Below are 27,512 nucleotides of genomic sequence, written 5' to 3' on the forward strand. Positions count from 1 at the left end.
TTTCCTCTTTGTCTTTCACTGCTAAGAGAAACTATTTAGAAAAAGAATAGCTATTGATCTCTCTGAAAGCTGCAGATCAGAGGTTGGCTCTACTGAGCTCAAAAATGCAACCTCTTGCAAATACTAACTAAAATATCTCTTTAAAGTGTCCTGAACTATTTATGATTAAATTCCAAAAAATTACATGGGGTTTATAACCCATCAGGTAGACCACCAGCACTAGCAGCTTCTTGTGACCAAAGCCAGCTGCAGGACTTCTGTATTCCCTGCTTCAGCTATGTTGGCGCATGTTTGTCCTGCCCTCCAGTAACACTTGGTCAGGGACCCTGTGAGATCTCTGGGTTAGTTGCCTGCCTGGGGCTCTTGGAGTCTGGAGCCATGTGTGCTCCACCAGTGTGCTTGGTGGGCCTCCACATGTCCGAGTTTGTGCAAGCTGCTGCCGTCAGTCAGCGCTTTAGTTGGAAATGAGGTCTTGTATTGGCACTTGCTGAGGACTAGAACGTCCATAATCCTTTCTAGTGCAAAGTCAAAAGGTGAATTTGGGGAAACTGGGGACTGGAAGTGCTTACGGTCTCCTCTGGAGGCAGTAACCAAGACTAGTGGAAACATGGAAGATTCCTAAACTGTTCCTCAGGTGGAACCGATTGCATCACTGCATCCTTTATCCCTCCTGGCATCTGTTTGGTTATGGTCCTCCAGCAGAGACAAGGCTTATTCACTAGACAAGTTAGGGCCAATTTGCAAGCCAAACTGTGTCTGACTGCATTTCCTGTGCTGCCACAAGAAATGGGTTCAAGAGGTCCCATGAAAGTGGGATTTCCAAGGCAACTAAGCCTTTCTCAAGAATGCTTGCACCGATTGGCTCTGAGATAACTCCTGCTATCTTGAAAATTATTCCTCTTCTCCAAAATAACTTGCCTTTTGAATTGTCTGTATGTTTTTTTTTACTAGCAGTCTGCCCTTCAAGAATGTAACCATAGCTTCACCTGAGGTGATAATTTCTGATTCAGCACAAGTCCCTCATGCACTCTATTAGCTCAACATAAACCATTCCCAAAGGCTTCCTTCAGTCTTGTAACCACTATGTAGAACATACTTTTCCATAACTATTCCTCGTACTCATAAATAATGAACTAAGGCTGTCTTCCCTGCAGAGTTTGCTCAAGCTGTAATTCAGCTTGCCCAGCACACATGAGTCACTAGTTCAGTGCTTTACATTGTAAGGTTCGGGGCCTGTCAGAGTTTGACCATGCTGACTGCCTTAAGCAGTAAAGCAGCAGGGATGCCAGTGCAGCCTAGTATCAGGTGCGTGTGCATCATCATTTCATTTGGATTGGGATTTTGAAGCTGTTTGATTCGTACTTCAGACTGTTCTTGGAGCAGGTGAATAGTAATTCTTCGGGGTGAAACCAAACTCAAAGGTACTTCAGGATGTTGCCTAATGGATTCGAAAGAGCGAATGTGGATTCACTCTGCCAGATCAGACTGATGTGGACTAGTCCAAAACAAGTCCCTGAAAGCATGCAGGTGGGAGCCGGGTCCTCAGCACCTACCCTTACCCTGCACTGATCCGCTGTTATTGTGGCACAGTGCCTGGTGATGTAAACTCAACCTTTAACACAATGCCTGGGCTGTTAATCTCCTTGCAGTCATTTTCTGTGCTCGTATGCTGCTTCCTGTTTTTTACGGTTTCCCAGTGTTACTGCTCTCACTTGAGATTAGCTAGCTTGAGCAGAATAATTCAGGTTAATGATGGAGAAGGATAGCATCAGTTTACCTTTTTTTCTTTCATGTAGTAAACATGTAGAATCTTCCCCTAAAGGGAAGATTCCTGACTCCCTGAGTTGTTAAATCACTTATTTCTGTATTTGCTCTTTTGTAACATGCCTGCTTTAATCAGTGTCGTGGGACTCGCTGACAGCACTGGGACATATTTCACATTCACATCAGAGGAGAGCAAAGCAAAGCCCAGCAGGATAGCATCTTTTTTCTTTCTTTCTTTCTTTTTTTTTTCTTTTAAGCAGAAGACATTTGGTTTTGCTAAACAGATTGGATGTTCTGATTTGAAATTATGAGTGGTTAGATGGCATCCTATCTTTAATTAGATTGCAAGGCTGAGTCATTTTGCAAGCTAGACGTTTTAATTTACAATCTACTGCACTGCAGCACTCTTCAAGGCCTTCTGCTGTGTAATAAGGTATTCAACTTGCAGCACAGGCTTTAAAAATATTGGAGTACTCTGTGACTTCACTTGTTTATTTTATATTTTCAATTTTAGTTGCAAATCAAACATGCAGTTACAGAAGCTGAAATTCAGAAGCTGAAGACGAAGGTAAGAATCAATATGCAGATAATACACGCTGATTTTTTTTTGCTCATGCAAAATCAGATCTGAAGACATGTATCTTTATGTGGGTGGAGAAATCAACGTCCTTATTAAAGGCTGATCAAGAAACACGGTGGCTCAGCTAAATCTTGTCTTAGTGTATGTTCTCTGTTCAAAGTTTCAAGTAAAATCTAAGTGCTGCTATTAAGAGAAACTGCCAACTTATGCAGCTTCAATTAAACATACATTTTAAGAGGTATCATAATGACTAAATGGCAGATTCCCAGTTTTACAATTCTAGTACATTTTCTCAGGTTTTTAAATTGCATTTGGATTGAATATTCAAGACTTAGTTACTAGGTTTATTGTTTATTAGTGATAATAAGATGTCCTGTTTATGTTAATTTCTTTTCTTTATGTTTAGAAAAAAATTAATTTATTTAAACATGTTTAATAGAAAATACTTTTTATATACAGAAGAAAAAGAACACTTTCTTACTGTTGCATTTCTCTTTAAAAGATGCTCTAGAAAGGAAAATGTTTACCAGCTTAATGGGAAACATCTCGCAATTGGTTGCTAGTTATTAGATTGAATTTGCAATTGCAGTAAAAAGAAATTGTATTTTTTGTACTAGGATAAGCTTTATGGGAAATCAACTGACAATTCTGTTGTTGAGTAATAAGAGGTTTTATAATGACATTCTTCATTTTGAGATTGAGCACATTATAAAGAAAATCAAAGGAAGACAAAGAAAAAATTGTACTTCAGACAAATATTTTTGATGATTATTTCTTTCTAGCAACCATTTGCACTTACCACATATTTTGTGTTGTGTTTATCAAATTTGCATAAAGTACTGTTAAAATCAAGTTCTGAATGCAGTTATTTTCTGTCTTGACAATTTCTGTTATACTATTTCAGTTCAAAAAGTCAGAAATCTTTTCTGCTTTCCAATTCCAATGCAGCAGTCGGAGCTGCATGGTCAATCCCTTGGGATTGTGCCAAGCCCTGTTGACTTCATAGCATAGGTGTAAGCATTCATCTGTGCAGATCCATTTGCAAGATTAGGGTTAATGTATCTTCTTGTGTTGTACTTCGTTACATGGTCTTTTGAATAGCACCGAAGAAATTATGGCTACTTCGGTTATATTGCTACTAAAACTGCAAACAGCCTATTCTTGTTTTGCGTGCATCATCCATGGTGCTAGCATAGCTGCCTAGAGCAAATAAAATAATCTTGATAAGCAAACAGGTTTGTGTAAAATGTGCTTTCCTTCCATAAATTCTAGCAGCTAAAATATCCTACCTTGAATGTTACCTTCATTCCGTGCCAAACATTGAAACTTGCAAATAGCAAGAAATCTATTATTAAATAGAAATCTAAAAATAACCAAAGCTAACAACAACAACAAAAATAACAGGGGAGCTAAGTGTTGTTATAAATTAAGCAGTGAAATTCATCTGCTTTGAGGTCACTTGGAAAAACTGGGCTTTACTGCTGCCAAACTGGGCATAGAAACAGCAGTGATCAGAAAGCTAAGCAGCACTGATGTTTGGCAGAATTAGCACCTTTAGGGGCAGAAATCTACAACAGCAAGGACATATTTTTGCTTTTAGTATTAGCCCCTTACAACTCAGTAAGCAATTTTAAAGAAAGCAAGAATAGTATAACAGATTCTCTTTGTTCTTGTAATAATTCTGGCATAGTTACAGTGTCATATGTAAAACTCTATTCTTGCTTAAATGAGAAATAATCCTAGGTTATGACCTGATGTTAAATGTTCTATTCTACACCCAGCTTCTTTTCTTTCTAGGTTTTCTAGATTAAGCAAGATTATGACATTAAAAAAAGCATGAAAAATTATAAGAATTCAATACAGTTACTAATTTGAAGGAAAAACGGTTAAATTAGTCACAATTGGCATTTTTCCTGTTTGTATTCTCATTGTTCTTAAATCGAATATAGTATCTGGAAAGCAGATTCCTCTCAAAGAAGGAATTTCTCATCTTATGGAAGTGTATGAAAGCTCTCTAACGCCTGAGCCAGGTATACAGAGCAAAGTGTGTAACCAATGCTGGTGGATTAACCCTGCAGTTTACAGAAACACTCCGCTATTGACATTTTTAAATGTGTTCATAAGCTCAGAGAAACAATGGGACTGCATTGTAGTAAAAAACAAAGGTTCTGCTTCATTTTATGTAGAAAAATAATGTATGTATTAGCAAATGTATTTGTCCTGGGATGCTCTTTTCTCTGCTGGCTCACTACTTCTGTAGTTACTCCGTGATTTTTGCTATTCACGTTGGCTGAACTCAAACTGAGCTATTAGGCTGCACTTTGCACCCCCCTACTGACTGGCCTCTCCACTGTTCTGTTCAGCTACAGGCTGCTGAGAATGAGAAGGTGAGGTGGGAACTAGAGAAGACCCAACTGCAGCAGAACATTGAGGAGAATAAGGAGAGGATGATGAAATTAGAGAGTTACTGGATTGAGGCCCAGACCCTGTGTCATACCGTGAACGAGCACCTCAAGGAGACACAAAGCCAGTATCAAGCTCTGGAGAAGAAATATAACAAGGCAAAGAAGTTAATCAAGGATTTTCAGCAAAAGTAAGCAGCTACACCGTGTTTAGGAAATGAATAAGTGGCCAGATAGGAAACACGTGTAAGATAAATTTTGAAATATGAAACCCTCTATTAAACAACTGTGAGTTAAACAATATTAATCATTTTTTTTTATCATGAAAACCACAAGTTCTTTGTTGAAGAAAAAATGGTAGTATTATTTAAGTAATAGTTTAGTAATGCTAAACTATTTATTATAACTAAACAAAGATTTAATCTGCCTTATTCTGCATTGAAATGCTTCAGGATTACTAGATAACTAAATGAGGTTGCACACAACCACGAGTAATCCTAGTAAAACATTTGATTTGAAATGTTTGCGGCAATTTATAGTGACGTCAGTTGAATTCCCTCCTGCTGTATACTAATGTAACATCCAAAAGAAAATTGTTTTGTTTTCTTTCATATTCTATTTTTCTTCTTCTTGTAGATGCCAGGAATGTTTGAGCTGTTGAGCTAAGTGATGATTACCTGGCCCTCTGTTTCATATGGTCCCTCCTCCTGATAGCTAGCAAGAATAGCACTCTCCATAGCTACCTTTCTCAAAACTTTCTTCTTCTGCAGCATTTTTTTAATTAATGCTGACATGTAGTCAGTTAAAAAAGAATACTCAAAAATGTGCACCAATGTTAAGCAAGAGCTGGGAGCGCCAAAGGGAATGTTGTTTCCCATTAAAAAGCATTTTAGATAGTCAGTATGTTGTTACCTAGCTTGGAATTTCATGACTGCTCCGTAGCTAATTGGCATCTTGTTCGCTTTCTATAATAAGTATATTAGATTTTCAAAGTGAAAAAAATAGGGAAAATAGCTAGAATGAGTTTGCATGGCTTTTCTGTTCCTATACTACTTTGTAGTAGTAAAAGATTTAGTCTATTGTTTTAAAAATATCTCAGACTCCTAAAAAACATCTAACAGATTTCCTGAAAACCTATTAGAAAATTAAATTTGCACCTGGAAACTCGTGGATTTCCTATAAGCAAAAGAGATCAGTCATATTCTCATAAAACAGAGTCTTTCCTATTTCCTGCAGCAGAACTCAGATTTTTACTTTGTCTCATTTTTGTGTTTTCAGCTAGCATGTTCATATAGACTGCTAGGTAATTATGTAGTTTCATACTCATTTGTAGGCTAGGAACAAAACATTTGTTATGGACAGAATTTCCAGATGCATAGCCTAACATACAGTATACCACAGTGTTTTCTGTTCGAATCTGATTGTTTTGATGACAGCAAATGCACTTTTTTTTTTTTTTTCCCCTAAGAGAACTTGACTTCCTCAAACGCCAGGAGGCTGAACGAAAGAAAATAGAAGATTTGGAGAAAGCACATCTTGCAGAGGTTCAAGGCTTACAGTCTCGTGTGAGTAGTATTTACTCTTATCTTTGGTGAATGAGATAATTCTGTCTGATAATCTGGGGGAAAAAGCAACCAACATAGATGTGTATGTGTGCTAAAGGTAAAAATGGGTTTTATTTATTTCAGATACGAGACTTGGAAGCAGAAGTTTTCAGGCTACTGAAGCAAAATGGGAGCCAGGTTAACAATAACAATAACATATTTGAAAGGCAGACATCTTTTGGAGAAGTTTCTAGAGGAGATCCAGTGGAAAATCTAGATACTAAGCAAGTGTCCTGTCTGGATGGCTTAAGTCAAGGTTTGTGTGAACCAACCCTGTAACTCCTGTTAATGTGTGGCTAAAAAATATCGTTGTTATTTAGGATCTAAAGGAAACAGTAACAACAGGGATGTTGTTATTTTCCCAAAGTTCACAAATAATAATTATAAACATAAAGACCCAGGAAAACTATACATTGTAAGTTCTTTAAGAAATAGAAGTGACTAGTCTGTGCTAACAAAGCAAAGATGGTTACTGATTACTTAAAGCTTAAATGAATTTTCAGTGACAGTCCACCAGCATTCAGGATTAATTCCACGCTTCTGTTATTCTAATAAGGTAGAAGAAAATTGTGCTTTCTTGTGTTCTTAACTTTGTTCTTAATTATCCAAGAACCAAAGATTGAACAAAAACAAAGTTACCAGAATGAGAAAAAACAGTTGAATCTTGAATTTTGAATGGAGCTCTGCATGTTTCTGATCCTACCTTGGTACTGACATCAAAAGCAATCATGTAGGTGGAGCTCATGATTCCTCAGGAGGGAGCCCTTTGTGAGCAGAATGCAAATTCTTTACTAGTACATTCATTAAAATAATAGTCTTCTATAGCACATACTGATTTAAAACATAAGGGCCTGTAAGACTTGGTTCTACATTACCAAAGAGCCAAAACAATTCATGATAACACTAAGATGCTGTCAACAGGGTAACTGTAAGCTTTACTTGTTTTGCATAGAAAGGTAACTGCCATTTTTTTTAAAGACCGTGTTAGTGAAAATATACAGATAATATCCATTCCTTTAGTTAGTGTTTTCAGTAACTGTGAGCGGTTCCTCACCCTTGAAGTATATGCAAAATTGAATCCAAGTTTAGATGCACAGCTTTGGGATGAAAATTGTTTGGTGCAGGAACAATACTTACTGTATATTTATTGACAGTCTGTGAAATCAGCACCAGGGTTCATTCCTAGCAATATATTCATTTTAAATAAACTATAATATTATTTATTCCACTGGTGAAGAAAAATGCATTGCATTTCCAATTAAATTGATTTCTAGCAATCACAAAGATGTTTTATTAGGGTTACTATTCTAGCAGCTATTGCATGTATGGATACAAACTGAATATTGCTCTGCAAACAAATCAATATAAGTCATATCTTAACATATGTGCATAAAAAGGGTTTGTCCTTCTGAAACAGTATATGTGTGATAGACAGAACTTGTGGAACTCGTTTCCACAGATCTCCACATACCTGTTTCTTTTTAGCAAGTGTTTATTACTCTGAGATCTCAGGAAAGCGCACAGGTTGACAGGGAAGTCCATAATTCTGCACTGAAACTCAGTAAATGTTACAGTAGATTGCATAAGGGAAGTAAAGTGTGCTTTACCTACCTGCCTTGGAGAAATCAGGTTTACATATTTTAGCAGTGTCAGAACACGTCCATGGCTCAGGAGCTGAAATCCATTCACGAATATCATCTGAAATACATACTTTCTATTATTCAGTGAAACGCTCCGTTTAAACAAGACTGCAAAGTGAGATTCTGATATTACCTTTTTTTTAAATATATATAGAACTTGAAATTTCTACCTTTAAAAAAAATCTTAGAACATCTTTTAAAGCACTAAAACTCTGTCAGTACTTCCAACCCAGATTTTTCAATTGATGTATTTGCATGTATGTCTTCCCTAACAATCAGTTTATATAAAAACACGTATTTCAGATATCCTGATAATTAAAATGATACTGAGGATGGGTTTTTGCTTCAGTGTGAACTGAGATCTTGATTATATTTATGTGTGGTATTTATGTTTGGACCAAGCGATGGGTGTAACTGGTCTGTCATGAGAACAGGAGCATGGCAGCCCCTGCCTGCAGGTGGCCTGGCCGCTGCAACATCCGTCAGACAGCACGGCTCCTCTGGCTGCAACATAACCTCATCGTGGCAGGCTTCCAGGATCGCCAGTGGAAGCTACAAAGAGAAAATCTAAACCATTACAGCCCAGAGTCTTTCCTTTATTTTGCCTTGGAACACCAGAAGACTGAGGGTTGTGTTTCTTTTACAAATACTTGATTAGGTCTGAGAGTGCAGAAAAACAGATGAAGTGTAACATTCAGTTGTAGTGGTCATGAGCTATATCTGCAGTAGAGAAACAAACTGTGGATATCCTGGAAGGACACTGTGGTTTGAAATCAGTTGACAGTTCAGCATTGATGCCAGCTTTGCCAATACTTGCTTATCTCTGTGCAGATGCCCCTTCAAGGCACTCTGCTGGCTGTGCTGAGTGTCTTGGGATGCCCAGGGGTACATCAGTTCACAGAAGGAGATTTTTAAATCCATCAGTGTGTATAATGGAAATTCAGTGGGTGGACAGGCAAGCTGTTTCCCACTGCACAGTGGTATTGAAATAATGTAAAGGGAAGGCCCTTGGAGTGAAATGGTTCAAGGCCTGCCGAAAGAAAGTCTAATTAGAGTGTCTCCATGAGCAATGTTGAACCTGTTATAACTTTCCTGTAAGATATTTATCCAGCTCGACAGTAGACTGGAAGATTCCTAGGAAACTGCTCTCGCTGATTCTTTCGAGCAGTTTCTTTGCAACATGTTGGAGCAAGGCTTAGGTCAAGAGGTGGCACTGAGAGCTAGCAGCCCAGCTCTAGAGAGAGCAGCCCAGATCCCGATGGCATTTTGCTTGAATAAAGCCAGTGTGACCACTTACATGAATCAACATTCACAGTACTATGTCAATTATTTGCCTTAGCTGAGCAACAAAAGGAAGAGTTGTATGGGAGTGTGTACCTGAAGGAATAAATATAAGCAGTTCAAATTGTGACAATATGCAAATAATGGAAGAAATGGGCTGCAAAGCAAGAGCTCTTCGTTTTGATGGTGGTAGGAAGTCACTGAGATGTTTGCACCCCTGGTTGAATCAGGTCTTCTGAGAGTGAGGGTCAGGATGCTGTGGAAAGCAAGGGGAAGATTTCTGCTTTCCTAAAGTTGGTGGATTCAGTGAGGCTAAGATGTCTCTGTTTCTTTGTTTTAAGCAAAAATGTCAGTCAGGTTATCTTCTGATTAATTAGTGTATTAGGAATAGAGTACTTAGACAAGGAAGTTAGCCGAACGGATGAATTGATTTGTACTATGAGGATTGCCAAACAAAAAAGAAAGTTGAAACCATAAAAAAATCTATTCCTTGTCTGGCTTAAAATGTGAAAACACCTTTCATAAATATGTTTTGGCTTACTGCAGCTCTATAAAATGTTAAATTTGCTGAAATACTCAAGTATCATTTCAGTAGATGATTGATAGCTAAGAAAGCAGCTATTAGTCAACTTGATGTGTAGAGGCAAGTCACTGATTAAGTGTTTAGTCTGCTTTGCTTACAAGGCATTCTTGAACGGGATGGCTGTGAAACTAGGAGATAAATTTGCTTCATAGTTCCATTGTTTTATATGAAATATTTCTGTAATTTTCGTGCATCACGTAACAATGTTGGAGCAGTAGATGAAAGGTAAAGATGTAAAACTGTCTTCTCTTCAGAACAGAAGAAACAGATTTGCCTGTTTATTCTAGCAGAAAGCTATGCAAATGAAGACAACAGCAAATAGGTGTGAGAGCGACAGCGTCCAACTTTTTCCTGATTATATATGAATTATAGTCTTTTTTTCATTTTGATCTTTTAAAGCATATATGGTAGGGTTCAGCGTCTCCTAGACAAACTCCACTCATTCAGAAAGTACAGGATCTTTGTAAGGGTTAAGCAGTGTTATTGTACAGTACATCTCTCAGCCTTCACACAAGTCTTTGATGACTGTCTTGTTATTTTTTGTTGGGATAATTATTGCTTGTTGCAAATCTCTCAGAGGGTTTCTGAGCTATTAGATCAGTGTATTAACAGATCTAACAGCCCGTGTCCTGCTCCACACAGTACAGTTGTTTTTCTAGTTAATCAAATAGAACAGTGTTCCTTCTCTCTCGTACACATACAACACTTGGCCTTTCCATTCCTGTTCTGAATAGCTACAGTTCAGAATGTTTTCATGGAGCTTCTGGGTGGAATAATTTCATTTCATTTTGAATGTCCTTATAAACTCTGTTGAACACCACTGGCAGTTGGTTGCAGTGAAAATTTATTTCAGCCCACTCAGGGTCTTTCTGCAAAGCTGTAAAAGAAGCTCACTAATGGTTTTGCCAAAACACTTTGCTTGCTGCTCAATTGCTGAAACCAGTCAGCTGCAATATTAGAGATCGTGATGTATGATACTGTCAGTGGTGTTTTACTTAAGTTTATCTAAATTTACTTGCATTTTAGGAGTTTGAAGGAATTCTGAATACAGTAAAGAGGAATCTATAAGTACTGCTGCCCACTACTGTGGACAGTGCAGTGAGGGAGGGAACAACAAATGAGATTGCCAGTTACTAATAAAAAAAGTGGTCTTACTTGCAGAAGAATTGGAGCAAACAATTGGGGCACGTTATTTGTATTGTCAATTTTAAACAACAGATGACCTCAGCATCCAGAATATGGTGAGATTCCTCTCTGCTGTCCCCTCCTAGTATGGAGCATGTGGCAGAGCCAACAAGCAGTTTCACTGTAGGTACAAAGGAATGTTTCATAATCCTGTGAGAGGCTGCCTGTAAATCAATCCAATTGCAAATCGTTATCTGATTATCTAGATACTGTCTCTATCACTCTTTCTTTGCTACTGACTACAGACATTGCTTGTTTATAATTTGCACATACTGTACAAGGTTATTTTGGGGGACACCTGGAGAGAGAGCAGGGTAGGTTCTTTAAATTTGTAAGCCATTCCAGTTATGATGAAATGTAGAGCAGGCTGAGGATAGCTCTGGCTATTTCTTTTTTAATTTGATGAGCAGCCTGCAGAACTGATGAAGTTATAAGGGAAACAGTGGGGCAGATGTTGAAGAAAGCAGCCATACAGTATATCCTCTTCAGGTGGCCGAAAAGGGCAGGATTGGAAATAAATGAAATGGCCCACTGTGTCTAAATTGAGATATTCATCCAGATGCTGGAAAACGTCTGCTGGAAAGTAAGGAGATGAGGATTCATACTGTGATGGAGGAGCGCTCTGTAGACCAAACACATGTTAGTAAGTCTGAGGAAGTCCGTGTGGACTTGGCTTCTGGGATAGGACAGCAGTGTTCAACAGTTTTATTCTGGTGTGATCCCATGTCACAATGGCAATCGTTTGCTGAATTTAAAAATCTTTGCAGTTGCTTCTCCTCAATGCGTTTACTGGATATGGATCTGTTAGTGGTTTAGACATGTAACCACTTTTTTGCACATGCTCTTTATTAATTCTGAATACAGAATTACAGGTGTGAGTAAACCATGCAAAGTTTGTGTGCTCTCAGTTGCAGGTCATATCTTAGGATAAGGTATTTAATTCCTATATATATATGTATATATATATTACAGATAACTTTAAATCATGTTTTCATACAGATTTCAATGAAGCAGTGCCAGAAACAGAGAGACTGGACTCAAAAGCTCTGAAAACCCGAGCTCAGCTTTCAGTGAAGAACAAGCGGCAGAGGCCAACTAGGACAAGGCTCTATGACAGCATCAGTTCAACTGATGGAGAGGACAGCCTTGAACGAAAGGTGAGAAGGACTCTGCCCTCTCTCAGGCTTCCTATGGAATGCTAGGTTGCCCCTCTTTTTATTCTCTGTCTTTGTCCTTGCATTGTAGTACAGGCAGTATGTATTCCTCTGTGGCCAGTATGCTGTGACTGTACTTGAGAGAAGTTTGTCTCCTTTGATTGAACACACCTGGGTTTTTTGTTGGTTTTAGTTGGCTTTTTTTTTTTTTTTTACATTTTCTTTTAACAGGAATGCTGGGCTTTCTGAAATAAGTGTGCTTTATGATGTAGAGTGGGTCCTTAAATATGTGCAGGAGGTGAAAAGAACTTGAATTCTACTTTTCTTTATTTCTTAATTGTTAACACAATTGATATGATATTTACTCATTGTTTTATCTGATTCTGACTTCTGCTTGAAAGCAAATATCAATAAATACTATGTGGCATCAAAAGGTTATTACATGAATTGCTAATGTGTTTCTTACAAATAAAAGAGTGAATAATGAATAAAAGAATTGCATGTTCATAGTAAACCTTGCTCATATCAGTTATAAATGGTATAACCTGCTCTATAATCTCTTATGCCAACAGCCATCAAACAGTTACAGTAGTCCCATGCACATTTCAAAATCACCACTGCCCTTATGCATGAGAGCATCCTCACCAGCATCAGATTCTGGTGCTTCCTCCCTCTCCCCAGTGGCTAGCAGTGCAGCAATCTCCCTTGACAACCTAACTGAAAACCAAGAAGAAGGACAGCATCACAAAGGAGGTGTCCTTTCCCTGTGTGCTCGGGGAGACACTCCACTTTCTTCTCCTTCAAAATCTGGGCACAGCTCTGAAGTATCTCCTTTGCATCACCCAGCTGGCAGGAATGTTTTGCAAGATCAAGGTACTACTATTTTTTACAATAAATTGGTGCATCCTTTTTCTTAGTTACATCTACTCTATGAACTTTTGTGTAGTTAAACGATAGCAACTACTTGAAGGTCATCTTCTCGTAACTTCTTTTGTCTACCTGGACATCAGAAAATTACAGCTGACCTTGTATGATGGTATAAGAAAAGGATGAAGTTAGAATGAGATCAGGAGGTGCTTTCTTTCTTTTTATTTCTTTCTTAGAGCTCATGGAAAAAGATAGGGGGAAGATGCCTTTAAGAAAATCTTCTCATATTTTTTTCAAAATACCATATTATTGGACCTCAGTCCATTTTTGTGTTACAAAGATGATTAATAAATGCATTGTACTTATGATGTGATTTTGGCACTACTAAATGCTTTTTTTTTTTTTTTTTGGATGGTTGAAAAGGAGCATAAAACAAAAATAACAGATTGTAGTTTTTAATTGCTGAGAGCCATCAGATTCTTGGTTAAACAGGAGGTCAGTGGCTGGGGAGTCTGTATTTATAGGAAAAAAAAATAGTGATTAGTTAGAAAGGTTGGCCACATTGTTATTTATTTAGTAGAGATTATTTAAATGTAAACTTGATAAGACATGATACAATCATACCTAGGTCAGGTACATTTTTCAAGTTCTTGTTTATTCAATGCATTCATAATGTGAGGCTTGCTCCAAAAGTACTGCCTCCTGTTTTATGATATTGCCCCATGATGTCAGAGACAGATGTTGGTATGGCAGTAGAGATTGAACCATCCCACCAATATTCTGTTACAGTTTGTTGCCATGCAACAGAAGGCAGCAGAGGGGCAGCCTGACAAAACGGTTTCTGACATGGAAGTGCATGTCAAGTAAAAGTGTGGAATTTAATTTCTCCATGTGGAAGAAATGGCACCCACTGACATTCATTGATGTTTGCTGAGCGTTTATGGAGACCCAGCAGTGGATGTGAGCAAACTGAGGTGGTGGGTGATGCATTTCAGCAGTGATGACAGATACAGTGGGGCTCTTCTACTGGTACAGATTGTTACGAGTGCAGCAGGCTGACTTTTGTTCATCCCTGGTGAAAATGCACAGCTAATGGTGTTGAAAGTATTGAAGAATATTGTTTTGTAGCTGACAGTTAGCTCTATCAAATAGTGTTATTGTGCTCTTTGTGTCTTTGTAGTTTGCATGTAAATAAGTAGGAGGCATTACTTTTGGAGCAACCTACATGCAGTACTGCACAGAATTTTGAGCCCTCCATTTCAAATGTCTTACAAAGTCAAAATTAGCAATTTAAAGCATTTTAGCATTCTTGTCCATGCATGGTGTGTTCTCTAACTGTAACTTAAGCTAATCTAGATAAAATTGCTTCTAAGGCTGCAGAAATAGGTTTGGATAGGTTCAGAACTAACTTTGGCTAAGTGGAAATAACTAAAATAAAGCAAAACTTGCTGAAGATTGTTCTCTTATCTTTGTAAATGGAAAGACTTGCCATTCACTTGCAACCTATTTTTTCTTTATCATCATACAGCGCTTTCACAGCAATTCTTAAAAGACAGATTGACCAAGTTTTGTTGTTTTTTGACATAGGTTAATATATGCTGACGTTTATATATATAATGCAATATAATATATGCTGAATTCTAATATTCCTGATCTCATTACATAGTTGCTGATTGTTAATTTTTAATGAATCAAAGTTAAATTCAGAGCCTGAATTTTACAACTAAAAAATTAGGATGTGGACATAAGAACATGACTTGCTCAACTCTTATTTCAGCGTAGGCATGTGATTACTTTATCAGTGAAATCTTAAATCCTGCATTTACATCCGATGTATGAAAAATATCTTGATAAGAATTTGAAGGAGACTAGACCTTATATTTTAAGAAATAGGTTATTACATTCCACCCACCGTGTTGCTCTTTCCTTCCCAACTTAGGTTTGAAAAATAATCTGTGTCTAAATAAGGAAGGGTGTCATGCTTTCCCCACTGTGACTGTTACGTAAACAGCCAGTGCTTTTGGGTGTATTCTGATCCTAATGGGTACACGGAAGCTAAAATAGAGCAATTTGCTTTCATATGAGGAATTTACATTTAATAAGTTCTATGAAAAAGAAATATCCTAAAGGAGTTGTTCTGCAATAAGTGTCGTAGTGATACTATTTTTATTATCGTTGGGCTGTCAAACTCCTACATTGCAGAATATAAAAAGAACATTAAAATATTGTGTTTAGTTAGTTGGTTTTTTAGATAGAAAGAGATCACATACTTGTGGTCATGGGTCCACTGGCTAGTCACTGATTAGCAAAAGTGAGCTTTAGCAAGTTCACTGTTTTTTTTTTCTCATGAGTGCTGTGGGAAGAGCTGAAATGGTAGGAGTTCCATTTCATTGAGAAGTGGTGAGGAATTTTGCTTCTTTGTCTTCTGAGCATGACTTTTTCGTATAGGAGCATGATTCATTTCTTCAGTTCTGCTTGCTTTGTGCAACTTCATTTGGCAAGGCAGTTGAGGTGATCTCTGTGGGCCATCCCTAGTTGGTGTAGGGATGGCTTTAGCTGTGCTGTGACCATGGGACAGAGAGTTGGATCTGGACCCCTTTGCCACCCATCAGTTGCAGATTACTTACACCAAGTCTGGCAGGCTGAAAGTGATGGGTTGAATGTCTTCTGTGTGATTGATCCTCAGGAACCAGAATTCCCTCAGCCTCCTAGAAGAACCTGAAGGAGGCAGGGAAGATGCTCCTCTCCAGGGTGGTCAAATGTCCCTCCTGCCAGGGCAGGGACCTGCAGCCCTGGTTCATGGCTGCTGCTGTGGGCTAAGCAGTGCATGCCTGCACCTATGCAAGCCAGTAGATTGAAATCTCTGCTGAAGTTGTTTCTGGAAACTAGCCCATCCATCTTCCCCTGTGTCTATCTCATGGCCAGCATGAGTGCTTTTCACAGCAAATCCTCGTTACTCAAAGTGCTCCAGCAGGGCCCAGCTGCATGTGAGTGGGAGCAAAGTAATACAAAAGCCTGGATGGAGTTTGTACCTGCTGTGTGTTCCTGCCAAGCTGTGCAGAGTACTTCTACTACAGGAGCAAAACCTCCAGCTACTAAATATATTATTTGCCCACCACAAAGTTAATGTATCTGGTAGTTTCATTTGCTTTAAGATGTTTCTCAAAAAAGCCCTCTGCCCCCCAGCCACTTGCCTGTGAGTGCCAAGTGTGAAAGGAAGCTTTGCAATCTTTAATTCTTCAAAGTAGTGCTTTTGACAGTGGTTAGATGAAAAGCATACATTAAAGATGAAAGGGGAGCCATAAGTAGATCTTTGAGGAGAAGAGAGAAGCGTGAGCAGTGTAGAGGTGATGCAAAGTATGCACTGCCTAAGGTTGCCTGTTGCTTTTTTTTTTTCCCTCATGGGGATCTTCTGTGTGTTTTCTTTTTTGACCTCAGGTTACTTGTCAGTAGGGCTGATGTTAGTAGGATGCATGGCCTTTAGAGCGTTAATATCTCAGCAGCCTTGTTTTCTTGCTTTTTCCACAATGATTCATGAGTCATTTCCACACTGAACTTTTTACTGAATGAAAACTTGGCCAAACAGTATCCACAAAGCAATGTACAGAGTTCCTCTGTGCACATGGTTTACTGTCCTGTGGTATTGTGGTTTAATTCCGAGGGTTTAATGTTTGTCAGCCTCCTTAGGAGAAATCCACAAACACAGCAGTGCTTTTAACCAAAGCCACTGTAAATCTGAGGTCACGTTGTAAAGTCACCAAATTGCAAGTGATGTGAATGACTGGCCTTCATTTGCTTCCTCCAGAGGATCTGGGAGCACTCTTTGTGTTGAAGAATCACAGAAACCGTGTGTGCGTTTTTCAATTGGTGTGTTAGTTGTTTTAGCTGCCATATAGATTTCACAGGATGGTTTGGATACTTTGAGCTGTTATTTTGACTCCATAGGTTCTTGCAGTCTGTTCCCTCTTTAGCTGTTAACAGTTTATGTAGAAGGGATAAGAAATCAGGAGAGGACTAAAGGCAAATGTATTAACTAAGATACTACTTTCAATTTTTTTTTTTCAAATTTTCTTACTGGAAATGGTTGGATTTCAAGTTAAGTATTCATTTTAACCAAATATTCAAGCTAAGCAGATAACTATTGTCTAGTTTGTCCATCATGAAAAGTACCTTCTGCTCCAAAGTTCAAAAAAGGGTTTCAGCAATCATTTTTGAAGAAAAGCATACATACCATGTGATTTCTGCAAAGGGAGAAATAAGCAGCCACTGCTGAGTTTAAAAAGGGATTTGCTGTAATGTTTACCTTCTGTGTGTGTAAATCTTCTGTGTTGTTCGTCTTACTACATATTCATTGAAGCTCAACCAAGGTTAACTTTTTTCATTTACATTGATTAAAATAAGATTTCCCCATGTGTATTTTCAAGTTCTGAGACTGTTAATTTTTTATTGCTTTCTTCACCATCTTCTTAAAAATGAGAAGAATGCACCCAATGAAATTGTGTACTTACAGATGTGTACATGTATATGCATATCTAATCCTGAACAGATACACAGACTGTTCTGGAGGGATGGAAAATGGAATAGTGATCAGTAGCAATTAAAAATAATAATGTACATTCTCCCGTGTACAAATGTATCCTAGATGGTGCCACATGTGCCCAGGCAGCAAGAACTACTCTTCCTACTATAGGGCATGCAGAAAAACTAAAGCGAAAACTTGCAGATCTTGGGTAAGCATTCGTTACTTAAAATATTAATTTTATATAAAGGATTAAAAATAAAATTTCAAGGACATTTTCTAATATTTTCCAATATTGTTGTAGAGCTCCCTTGCGAAGAAGTTCAAACAAGGGCAAGAAGCGGAAAGAGAAAGAAGCTATTAGGGTGACCTGTGGCATTAGGTATGGTAAAAGATTGAGGATGCAAGAAATGGCATTCCAGAAATGTTGAGAAAATGTAGTTATTCCTAAAACTTGAACGCTGGCTGTCCCACTGCCTTCATAGAAATAAATTTTAAGCCTTGAAGCAACCTGTTGAGCTTACAAACCTAGATTTCTTAACTAACGGATGGCTAACCAATAATCTAAAAATACTTGGAGATTTTCTAACTAGTGCTACTACATCTATTGATTAGATTTGCAGAAATAGTTAATTAGAGCTGGCCTACAAGATGCATACACACAGACAAACACTAAGTTATTAATAGCCTTCATTCAGAAACTTTGACATGAGTCCACATATTTTGGAGGAAAAAGTCCCAAGAGCAAGGCTGAGCAGCAGATATTCCCTGCAGCTTCACTGTGCCCACTTCAGGAATGCTTTCAGAAGGTTTTGTTTCTGAGAATGAACATCATAAGTTGAAAGCAGACAGAAGAAATACAGACTGCATTGGTCATGTCACCAACTAACTCTCAGGCAAGGAATTTTGAATTATCTGTGAGATTTGATGAGACCACACCATCAGCATCTGGCCTCTGAATAAATAAAAGAGCATTCAGAATGCAGAGCATGGTGTGGATTTTTAATGAAGGTCTCCTTGAATAGTGATGAGTCTGACATAGACCCATCCAGAGAGGCCATACCTGGCTCCAGGTATGAGAGGCAAGCATTCAGGTAGACATCAGGAGTGCTAAGCAAACATAATATATTCTGAAAGTCCTAAGGTTCTAGCAACTCTAAATTTTTCTGAACATAAAATAATGCAAAAGAAAGCACACACGATAAAAGAGCTTGCTAAAGAAAGCAAAGTTCTCATGCTATTCCAAAAATGTATGCATTTGAAAAACTGTAGCAGCTTGGAGAGTTTTGCTGACAGTCTGACACATAGAGTCCCAGGGACAAGTCTCCTTAAAATCACAGAAGCAGAAGAAATGTTACACTTCTGACATACCCCTTCAGGCATACTGTACTGAATTGCAAGTTTCCTGTTCTAACACAGCATACACTCACATTCTGCACATATCTGGCAGGATCTTTGGTGATCTTATAGCATTCAGCGTCTCTGTGCTGGTGTCAGAACAAACTGTAGCAATCATTTCTGCTTGCATTGTGTCCTACAGTTAATGTTCTTCGCTGTACTTCCGTACTGGAAGAGGGATTTGTTAAACCAAACACTCTGCACCTGTGCTTAGCTGTAAGGCAGCTGGTGCCCTTAGCAGGGTATTAACACCAGGTGGTATTTAACTACCAGACAGGTTGGGAAGAAGGAAGGTATGCTTCTTTATAAGTTCCTGATACCAACATAGTACGTTACAGGTGTTAATGAAATCCAGCAGGTGTCTTCCTTAGAGGAAGCAGATATCAGCATAAGATGATCAGTTGCTTATGAGACCCTCTGATAAATCAGCTGTTTGCACTGTTTGTCACTGAATATTTCTGAGTTTGGAGACGGTTGTTAAAACCAAAGTTGAGTACTATGAAACTCAAAATTCATGAGCACTTATAATCCTTGCTGTGCTTCTGTAAACTGAAATGTTGTTGTTTTGGTGTAACTTTTTAAACACCAGTTGTCACTTCCTTTGTTAGTAACTCCAAAGAATTTGCCTGAGAAAAATCTGAGGATGTTTTCTTTACAGTCCAAAGCTGTATAAGCTCTTTGAAAGAAGGAAGATGATGATCAAAAGACAGCATCCTGTTATAATTATTTTTGTCTATTAGAGCACTAGAGATTGATGTAGAATTAATCACGCTGTCAGATATATGTTGCAAGCATTATTTTAGCATGGAAAAAAAAAAAAAACCACTACCAAAAAACAACTGAAGATGTGTAGAAGAAAATCTTGAATTATTTCTGAAGACTATCACTGATGTTAAATATATAAACAAATTCCCCCCATTTAAGTAGAAAGCACGTATTCTTACGTTCCTCAGCCTGGAGCTATAGGTGATTTGGACACTGTCATTCTTTGTCTTCTTTCAAGCAATATTGGAGCACAAGGAGGGAGTACAGGGCTGTATCAGATACATCTTCATTTAAGAAGCCAAAGGGAGAGATGATTCTGGTTCTGCCTTGCTGTCTGGGGGTTTTCTGGCAGCTTCCATTTCATCCATACAGAAAAGAAGCTTCCCAGTGCCAAGAGCTAGTGATTATATCCATAACGATTTAGAAGCTGACCATAAGTTAGAAGTGAGGGAAGATTTATATACTGTTACTATGAAAAAGCGAGCTGATATCAAATGTTTATTTCATTCTTTTCTATAGTTGTATTTTTAATATTTAATTAAACAAAGAAATAAAAAAACAACAACAAGATGTCTCTCAGTATTTAGCTGTTGTAACAAAGACACATCTATGTAGGTGTGTGCAAACACACCTGGTTCCTTCTGCCTGTGCTCCAAAATGAACCCAGACCTGTCAGGGAAGCAGAGCCTGCCTGGGTCAGTGCTGAGTCCAAGCCCCAGTGGTACCAGCAGTGTGTGGCTTGGTTCACACCAAAACACAGGGACACAGGCATTTTGTGCAGCATCTGTCTTCATTTGCTGCATGCGTGTTATCTGAAGAGCTAAAGTTAGAAAACAAATCAAAAGAACACACTTTTCCTTTTGTTACAAGAGAGATTTCAAGACTATTACCAGCTGCATGCCACTGTGGTGATTAGTCACAGTTTCATGGAATGTCATTATTTTTTGCAATTAACTACCTCTGCAGCATTTTTTTGTATTTTATACTCTAACACAAATTCCTGTTCCTTTCTCTTATGCAGGACCACCAGAGAGATGCTGCAGAAATCAGCCAGCAGTAAATCTTTAACAGAACGATCCTCCTCTCTCCCACACTGTGTACCATTCACATGGTATGGAGAGAGTGGCAAGGGATCCAATTCTTCTAGCAACCTGCCGTCACCTACCAGCTCAACAGAACCTTCCTCTGAAAACATAAGCCCAGCTAAAAAAGGGTCAAAGGTAGAAAATAAGAACTACCTTATTCCCACTGTGTTGAGTGGCATAATTGGCTTCGTGTTTCTGGAAGAAGAACGGGCCAATATGTTAACACTACAATAAACAGTGCATGGTGTTCATTGTACGGTAAAAGCTCATCTGAACAGAGCATCTCCATCATTGTACCATTCCACATTCTACCTTTTTATTCTGTCTTTCTCTTAATGTACATTAATTCAGTAAACTAACCGTGGTGTGCTGTACTGTAGCAAACGCAAGTGGTGCCAGTGGAAGTTAGCATTTGGATCCACTGAACAAATGCTAGATTTGTGTATTCAGTGATAGATACATTCTGCATTCTTCAGGACTGATTGCAGGAATACCTACCTGTTCTTAATGTATTCAGATGAGATGTTTGCAAGTGAAGAAATGTTGTATGCCGTCAGTCGTTTGCCTTTTTCTCCCCCAGTACTGAAATCTGCTTGTCATGCATGCGTGGATGTTGGATTTAATTCTGTATATGAAGATGCTCAAACTATAAATAGGAGCTACTGCAGTTTAATACAGCTGTGTGATTCCTTTCTATGTGCATGAATGTTTCAGCATGATAACTCATTATATAACCCTTAGTTATAGTACTGTACTTCCTTTTTCTTGTGTATTTTCACTTCTGGAAAGTATTTCTCTGCCTTTATCCTTTTATAACTTGTAACAGTTTACTTTTTGCATTGGTCTTGTAAGAGGAAACAATATATTGATATAGTTCTCAACCTTATATACAGGAATTTGAATCAGCTGATCAGCTACTCAGTTTCTTTTTATAAGAAAGATGAGGGTTAGACATGTAAATCCTTTTTATGCTGTTAAACAAATACTGAGTAAAAAATAATTTTGAAATGGGAAAAAGCATTGCTTCTTACAATTACTGTTAAACTGTGAAAATTGTTTTGTTCTGTGTTCCTTTGTCCTGCTCTCCCATTATTAGTATTATTAGCAGGCTTCAGCTATTTTGTGTGTTTCTCTTAGACAAAGAAAAAGGCTAAAATTAATCATAAATGTGAAACTTACACAAAAGAGAGGTAAAATAAAAATCAGAATAGTTGAGAGGAAGAAGGTGTTCTTCACGGAGCAGGAGTTGGAGCTGTTGAACGGCCTGAGGATGCTGTAGGGGCTCAAAGTGTTCAGACTTTCTTGTCTTCTCTAAGGAGATGAGAAAAGCAGGATGTTTATTCTGAACGTAGGTGTGAGAAAACTGAACAGCAGAGCTTTTGGTTGATTGTTTCTTGTCCTCTCTTGCAAGCTCTTAAATTTCCAGTACCTATGCAGTTGGAATTCCAGGAGACCTCATGAGGACCATCACTTGGTGTTTTTAGAAGGCCTATTGTTATCAGATAAAATACATCAGATTTTGGAGGGGAGATAAAAAAAAAAAAATAAATGTTATTGTTCTTTTTGGTTTTGATGTTTGGATCCATTTTTTAAAATTGAATGACAAAGATGGATCAGATTTGTTATTTATTTAGATGACAGAGGAAAAATTAGAGGTCTCAAAAGAGTTAACAAAGGTCACTGCATCGTCAGCTGTCTATTCAATTGAAATGAAATTTCATGGTGACTTGTTTTAGATTTTAGTTGTTGTGGTTCTCAAATCCAACTTTGCCACTTTAAAATGTTAATTTTTGTATTCTTCTAATGATCATGTTGCTGCATTCCTGGAAAAAGGCACACACTCTTGCTATTGTTTACTACAAGATGTGATGTTTGTTATTAATTTCTTAGGAAAAAAATGATCTTTGTTTTATGGTTACTACTTCAGTACTTAACATTCAGCATCCAAATGTATCTTTTGCTTTCAACCTGATTTTTTTCAAGAAGTATAGGCAAAGAGGGAGGAATCAGAAATGGCTTCACAAGATATTTTCCTTGCTCTTTTAATAGCAGTTTTCACTTCCGTCTGCTAATTAATCCTCTGACCTTCTCTTTCTACTACTGCTATGCTTGTCTTGAAGATATGAAGGACAGCAGCATGTTATTGATTAACCAGCGGAAGCAATAACTTATCTGCATGATGATATCCAATTCCCTAAGTGCAAGTCCATGAACTGCTTTCAGACCACTTTGCTACTCACTGAGGCATTAAGCTGGCAGAGCAGTCTCTTGAAGTACACAGTGGTAAAGCATATAGCATGTTCTATTCGTCATTAGCAATGCAAAAGATTAAGCTTCCTCATGTGTATCCTAATGATTTGGTAAGCAATTGAAATCACTCCTGAACTGTGCCAACCTGGAAGACAGAAAAGCAATTTCCCTTTTAGATGCACATTTGAGATCATTTGTTTATTCTAAATTATCTTTTTTCCTTACAGAATTTCACATTCAATGATGACTTCAGTCCCAGCAGCACAAGTTCAGCTGATCTGAGTGGTTTAGGAGCAGAACCCAAAACCCCAGGTTTCTCACACTCCTTAGCACTATCGTCAGATGAGGTATGTTGCTGGAATTGTTTAAAGTGGGAAATGATTGTCTTCTTTCTCCCACAGCATTTGGCTTGATAATTACTCAAGCAGTGAAGGGATGGTTTTAGGCGTATAAAGGGAGAAGAAAATGAATTAACCTTAGTTTCAGTATTTTAATTTTTCTTGTTCATACAATAATTATTTTAAACAATTGGCCTATGGTATTATTGTAGGATCGTTATGCAGTATTGTTAAATGCAGCTGGTTTCTTAAGAGCTGCTCTATCCTCATACATTTCAATACACTGTTCCTGCATTCTGTATGTGTACGTGTGGGCCTATGTATACGTACACTAAAATAGACATAATTGAGACAGTTTTGAGATGATAAAGATGCAGTGTAATTGGATAAACATAGTTAAAATGTAAAGCACCTGCATCTAAACTATTTTTACCATGTAAATTATATTAAAATAATAATGAGCTGTACATGCAGTTATTGTGTATTCTGTACCTCAATGTGTATATAGTGATTAGAGTGTGCATGTGTCAATCCAGTTTGCATTCTTTGTGCTTGCTTTGCACATACACAGTGGATTTTGAGTTTGATTCTTCAAACTAGATGGCTTTTGACCTGTGAAAATTTGAAAAAGCATTTCTAACCCTATAAATAAGTGACATTGAATGGAATATAATATATTGAACACACATTTCTAAGATACTTGTTGTTTGGCTCAATTGTCAGTGAAACTGCACAGTTTGACACCTCGCTGTACATCCATGCATTTGTCCTCTTACAAACGCTGAGTAAGAACTTTGTATTTTTCGCTTGAGGTTTGAGCCAGGGGTTTTTTTAGAGAGGAGGAACTTCAAGAATCTGTGGCTTCCTTTCTTTTCAGTAACAAGTGTTATTACTGCTGTCATGTTTTGCGCAGGTTTAAAGAATGAGAGCCATTCTGTGCCAACCCCGTTTGCCAAAATGGAAGTCTGCTAGGCCAGTCATTCTTTAGCACTTACCACAGATTAGAAAGTGTAAACGTTTAGAAGAATGATAGGAGAGTAGTAGATAGGAGACTGCATATACTGTGAATTACTGAAAACATTAAAGAGATCATTTATACTTTGTTTAGTATTAATACTACCTTGAGAATACTTTTCATGCTTTTATAATTTTCCTTCCCATTTTATCAAATATTTTATTGTGACAGTGCCCTGTTCCCACTGAAACTAAACAGAACTAGTTGTTGGAAAATGCTTTCATCTGGCTTGTTTCTATTTGGATGCTTCTAAAATTCCATGTTTGAATAGGTCTATAAAAATGAACAGGTTTTCTCTGTACTCTGTATTGTACCAAGTTGTGCCCTGGCATGGTGAGGCTGCTGCTTGGACGTGATGTGGTGCATTGCTGCAAGCGCTCTCTCGCTCATGGTTCTTGGGCAGACTTCACGTAATTATTTGAAGCAGAATGAGAGGAAAGAACAGGGAGGGAACCCAGGTCCTGAGGTCTGTTGTTTTCTAAGCAGTTTTTGCTCTTGCAATTGGAGCCATCAGGCAAGGTGCCACTGGTTCCAGTGTGTCGAGACTATCAACTCATGGGGCTTCATTGGCACAATCTCTGGCTTAGCTGCCAAATCGTGTGTGTGCTGAGCTTTCAACATAACCTCTCTGCTTCTGGAAGTAATTTTTTTTCAAAGAAATCTCTGTTTTTTGAGTAGCCTTATCTGTTTTGCAAATCTTGGTGCTACCCTTGCCCAAACTTTTACATGCTGTTACATGTTCTGTATTTTGTTTCTATAATGCTTTTCTTTCCCATTTCTTTGTTGCTCCCTCACTCAGAGCCTGGATATGATTGATGATGAGGTGAGATACCAGTGTGCTGTTGTGGTGAATTGTGTGACCATTGCGTGGCAATGTACTGTCTCATTTGCAAATTTGCACTTCTTGTTTCCCTGTGTTGTGTGGCAAATCCCCTTGTTTGAGCGCAACACAGATATCATTGGCTCCTCCTGCCTTGTCTTCAGCTCCACTCTTTCCAAGGCCATGGCAAATTGCAGCTTTTGTGGTATGTTAGAAGGGGGAGGAGGGCCCGTGCCAGAGCACACCCACAGGCCAAGCATCAGCTGCACTGAGGTTCTGCTGGCTGCTGGAAAAGGAAAAGGCTGTGCTTACACTGTCTTTACCCCATCCCTGAGAAATGGATGGCCAGAGGCTGAAAGAGCTCCCAGCATCATCTAACCCAGTGGTAAAGCTGTTCAAACAGGAGACAGCTGCAGCAGCCTGTAGCAGCTGCTGTGCTGGCTGAAGTTTCCACAGAGTGGCTTTTGTTTCAGGCCCCACCAGCTTTCCCTTGGGTGGAAGGAAGTGGCAGAGAGGACACTCAGGGCTGAAGCAGCTGAAGGCCCACCTGCCCCTCCTGGTGGTTTGTGCTCTTCTCCTGGGCAGCACAAAATGTGGAGAGCAGGGCGGAGGCTGTGGGATTGCTGTGTGTTCTTTACTGTTCCTGTGTCATCCCATAGTCTTCTGTAGGTAGCATCGGTCTCGCTGGCTGTTTGGTGTCACCACTTTGAACTTCAGAATGGTTTTTGTGAGGCTTTTTTTTCCCCCTAAATTTCTTGTTTTGCAACTTAAACACATAATAAAGATCAACGAGTGTGCCTGGGAAGCGGATTGCAGAATACACTGCATCCATTAGAAACCTTGTAACTTGAAGGATAAAGATCTTGTGAGGGAGTGGGAGCAGTTCCACCTGGCCATTTCAACTCCTTTGGATTAAAAGGAATGCCAGTTCCTTTCTCCTGTTTATCAATAGAAATTTTTTAGGTACCTTGCGTCAATTCTTAGATACCTGGTTAGATACAGGAGCAATCAGTGCAGCTAATTTGTTGTTACAGTAGTATAAGGGTAATAGGGGTACCTCTGTTCTGACGCTGGCGGTTTGTGCAGAAAAATGCAACTGCTGGTCAGTGTTACCCTTTTAATAACAAGGCGGCACATTTTTGTCACAGATCCTCGATGACGGACAGTCTCCAAAACACAGTCAGTGCCAGAACCGGGCTGTTCAGGAGTGGTCTGTGCAGCAGGTTTCCCACTGGTTAATGAGCCTGAACCTTGAACAGTACGTTTCTGAATTCAGCGCCCAGAACATTAATGGGGAGCATCTCCTTCAACTGGATGGGAGTAAGCTTAAGGTAACTGACTGAGCAGAATGCAAGGTTAGCTGTATTATTTATTGTCACTTGAGATCGAGGAATTAAGAATTCTGCCAGAAAGCAGAGGGCTTCTGTATGTGGAATGATGATAGACTTGAGCTATGTGCATAGAGTAGAAAGCCACAGCAGCATTCAGAGAAATTCTCATGTGCACTTACCTTCAGCAACTTCAGAAACAGAGGGAATTGGCTTTGTGAAAACTCTGGGTAGGTATAGTGTACCAGTGTTTACTGCATAAATCATAAGGGACCATATATAAGTGGTATTTACGTGCACATATTTCTCATCCAGCTCCGTTTTACAACAGGGCAATTCATAGAAGATTGTAAATAAAAATACATCTGAAGTAGCAAATGTAAAATGGACTACTATGATACTGGAGTCAAAAGCTGGACACCAATTGTACTATGTTAGAATTAAATACAGTTCTGATGTATAAGTATGAATTAGTTCATGCAGTGAAAATATGAGCCCAGTTTTATCAAAAATAATTACAGGAAGGATCTGGGGGAGGCTCAGCATATCTGAAAGTCAGAATTCAGTGTTTCCTCTCTGAAACATCACTAAAAAAGTTGGAAGACAGCAAGGAAACTTCTGACTAAGGAATAGCAATGAGAATTGGGAAGTCTTGTTCTTTGTAGACTTAGATGACCTCAGGCAAATAGTTTAATATTTCTTTTCCTCCATATCTCAGTGAAATGAATATAGTAGAACTTTGGTTGCAGAGAAATCTCCTTTAATATTCTATAAGTGGAAAGGATGGAAACTATTTCAGAAGTATAAAATACTATTAAAATTTGACTTTGGTAGTCAATATCACAAATTTGTTCAGTTGTGATCATCTTCTCTTTGAGAAGAGTTTTTATCAGGATATAAAAAATAGGAAAAAAAAACAGTGATAAACTACATG

General features: G+C 38.4%; 1 protein-coding gene across 5 annotated transcripts in view; it reads left to right on the plus strand.

The window, feature by feature from the left end:
• Positions 1-27,512, plus strand: part of PPP1R9A (protein phosphatase 1 regulatory subunit 9A) — a 135,560-nt gene that overhangs the window by 102,308 nt on the left and 5,740 nt on the right. For 2 of the 5 annotated variants that reach the window (XM_085227469.1, XM_085227468.1), the window contains exons 8-19: positions 2,279-2,332; positions 4,708-4,937; positions 6,215-6,311; positions 6,435-6,606; positions 12,039-12,196; positions 12,766-13,066; positions 17,703-17,790; positions 17,884-17,961; positions 20,764-20,962; positions 23,305-23,424; positions 25,230-25,253; positions 26,399-26,581. In XM_085227469.1, coding sequence (XP_085083595.1) covers positions 2,279-2,332; positions 4,708-4,937; positions 6,215-6,311; positions 6,435-6,606; positions 12,039-12,196; positions 12,766-13,066; positions 17,703-17,790; positions 17,884-17,961; positions 20,764-20,962; positions 23,305-23,424; positions 25,230-25,253; positions 26,399-26,581 — 1,704 coding nt within the window. The remainder of the gene's footprint in view (positions 1-2,278; positions 2,333-4,707; positions 4,938-6,214; positions 6,312-6,434; positions 6,607-12,038; positions 12,197-12,765; positions 13,067-17,702; positions 17,791-17,883; positions 17,962-20,763; positions 20,963-23,304; positions 23,425-25,229; positions 25,254-26,398; positions 26,582-27,512) is intronic. The other 3 variants (XM_085227470.1, XM_085227471.1, XM_085227472.1) reach the window with 3 other exon arrangements.

The sequence above is a fragment of the Meleagris gallopavo genome, chromosome 6, assembly GCF_905368555.1.
Source record: "Meleagris gallopavo chromosome 6, MGAL_WU_HG_1.1, whole genome shotgun sequence".
Lineage (NCBI taxonomy): Eukaryota > Metazoa > Chordata > Aves > Galliformes > Phasianidae > Meleagris > Meleagris gallopavo.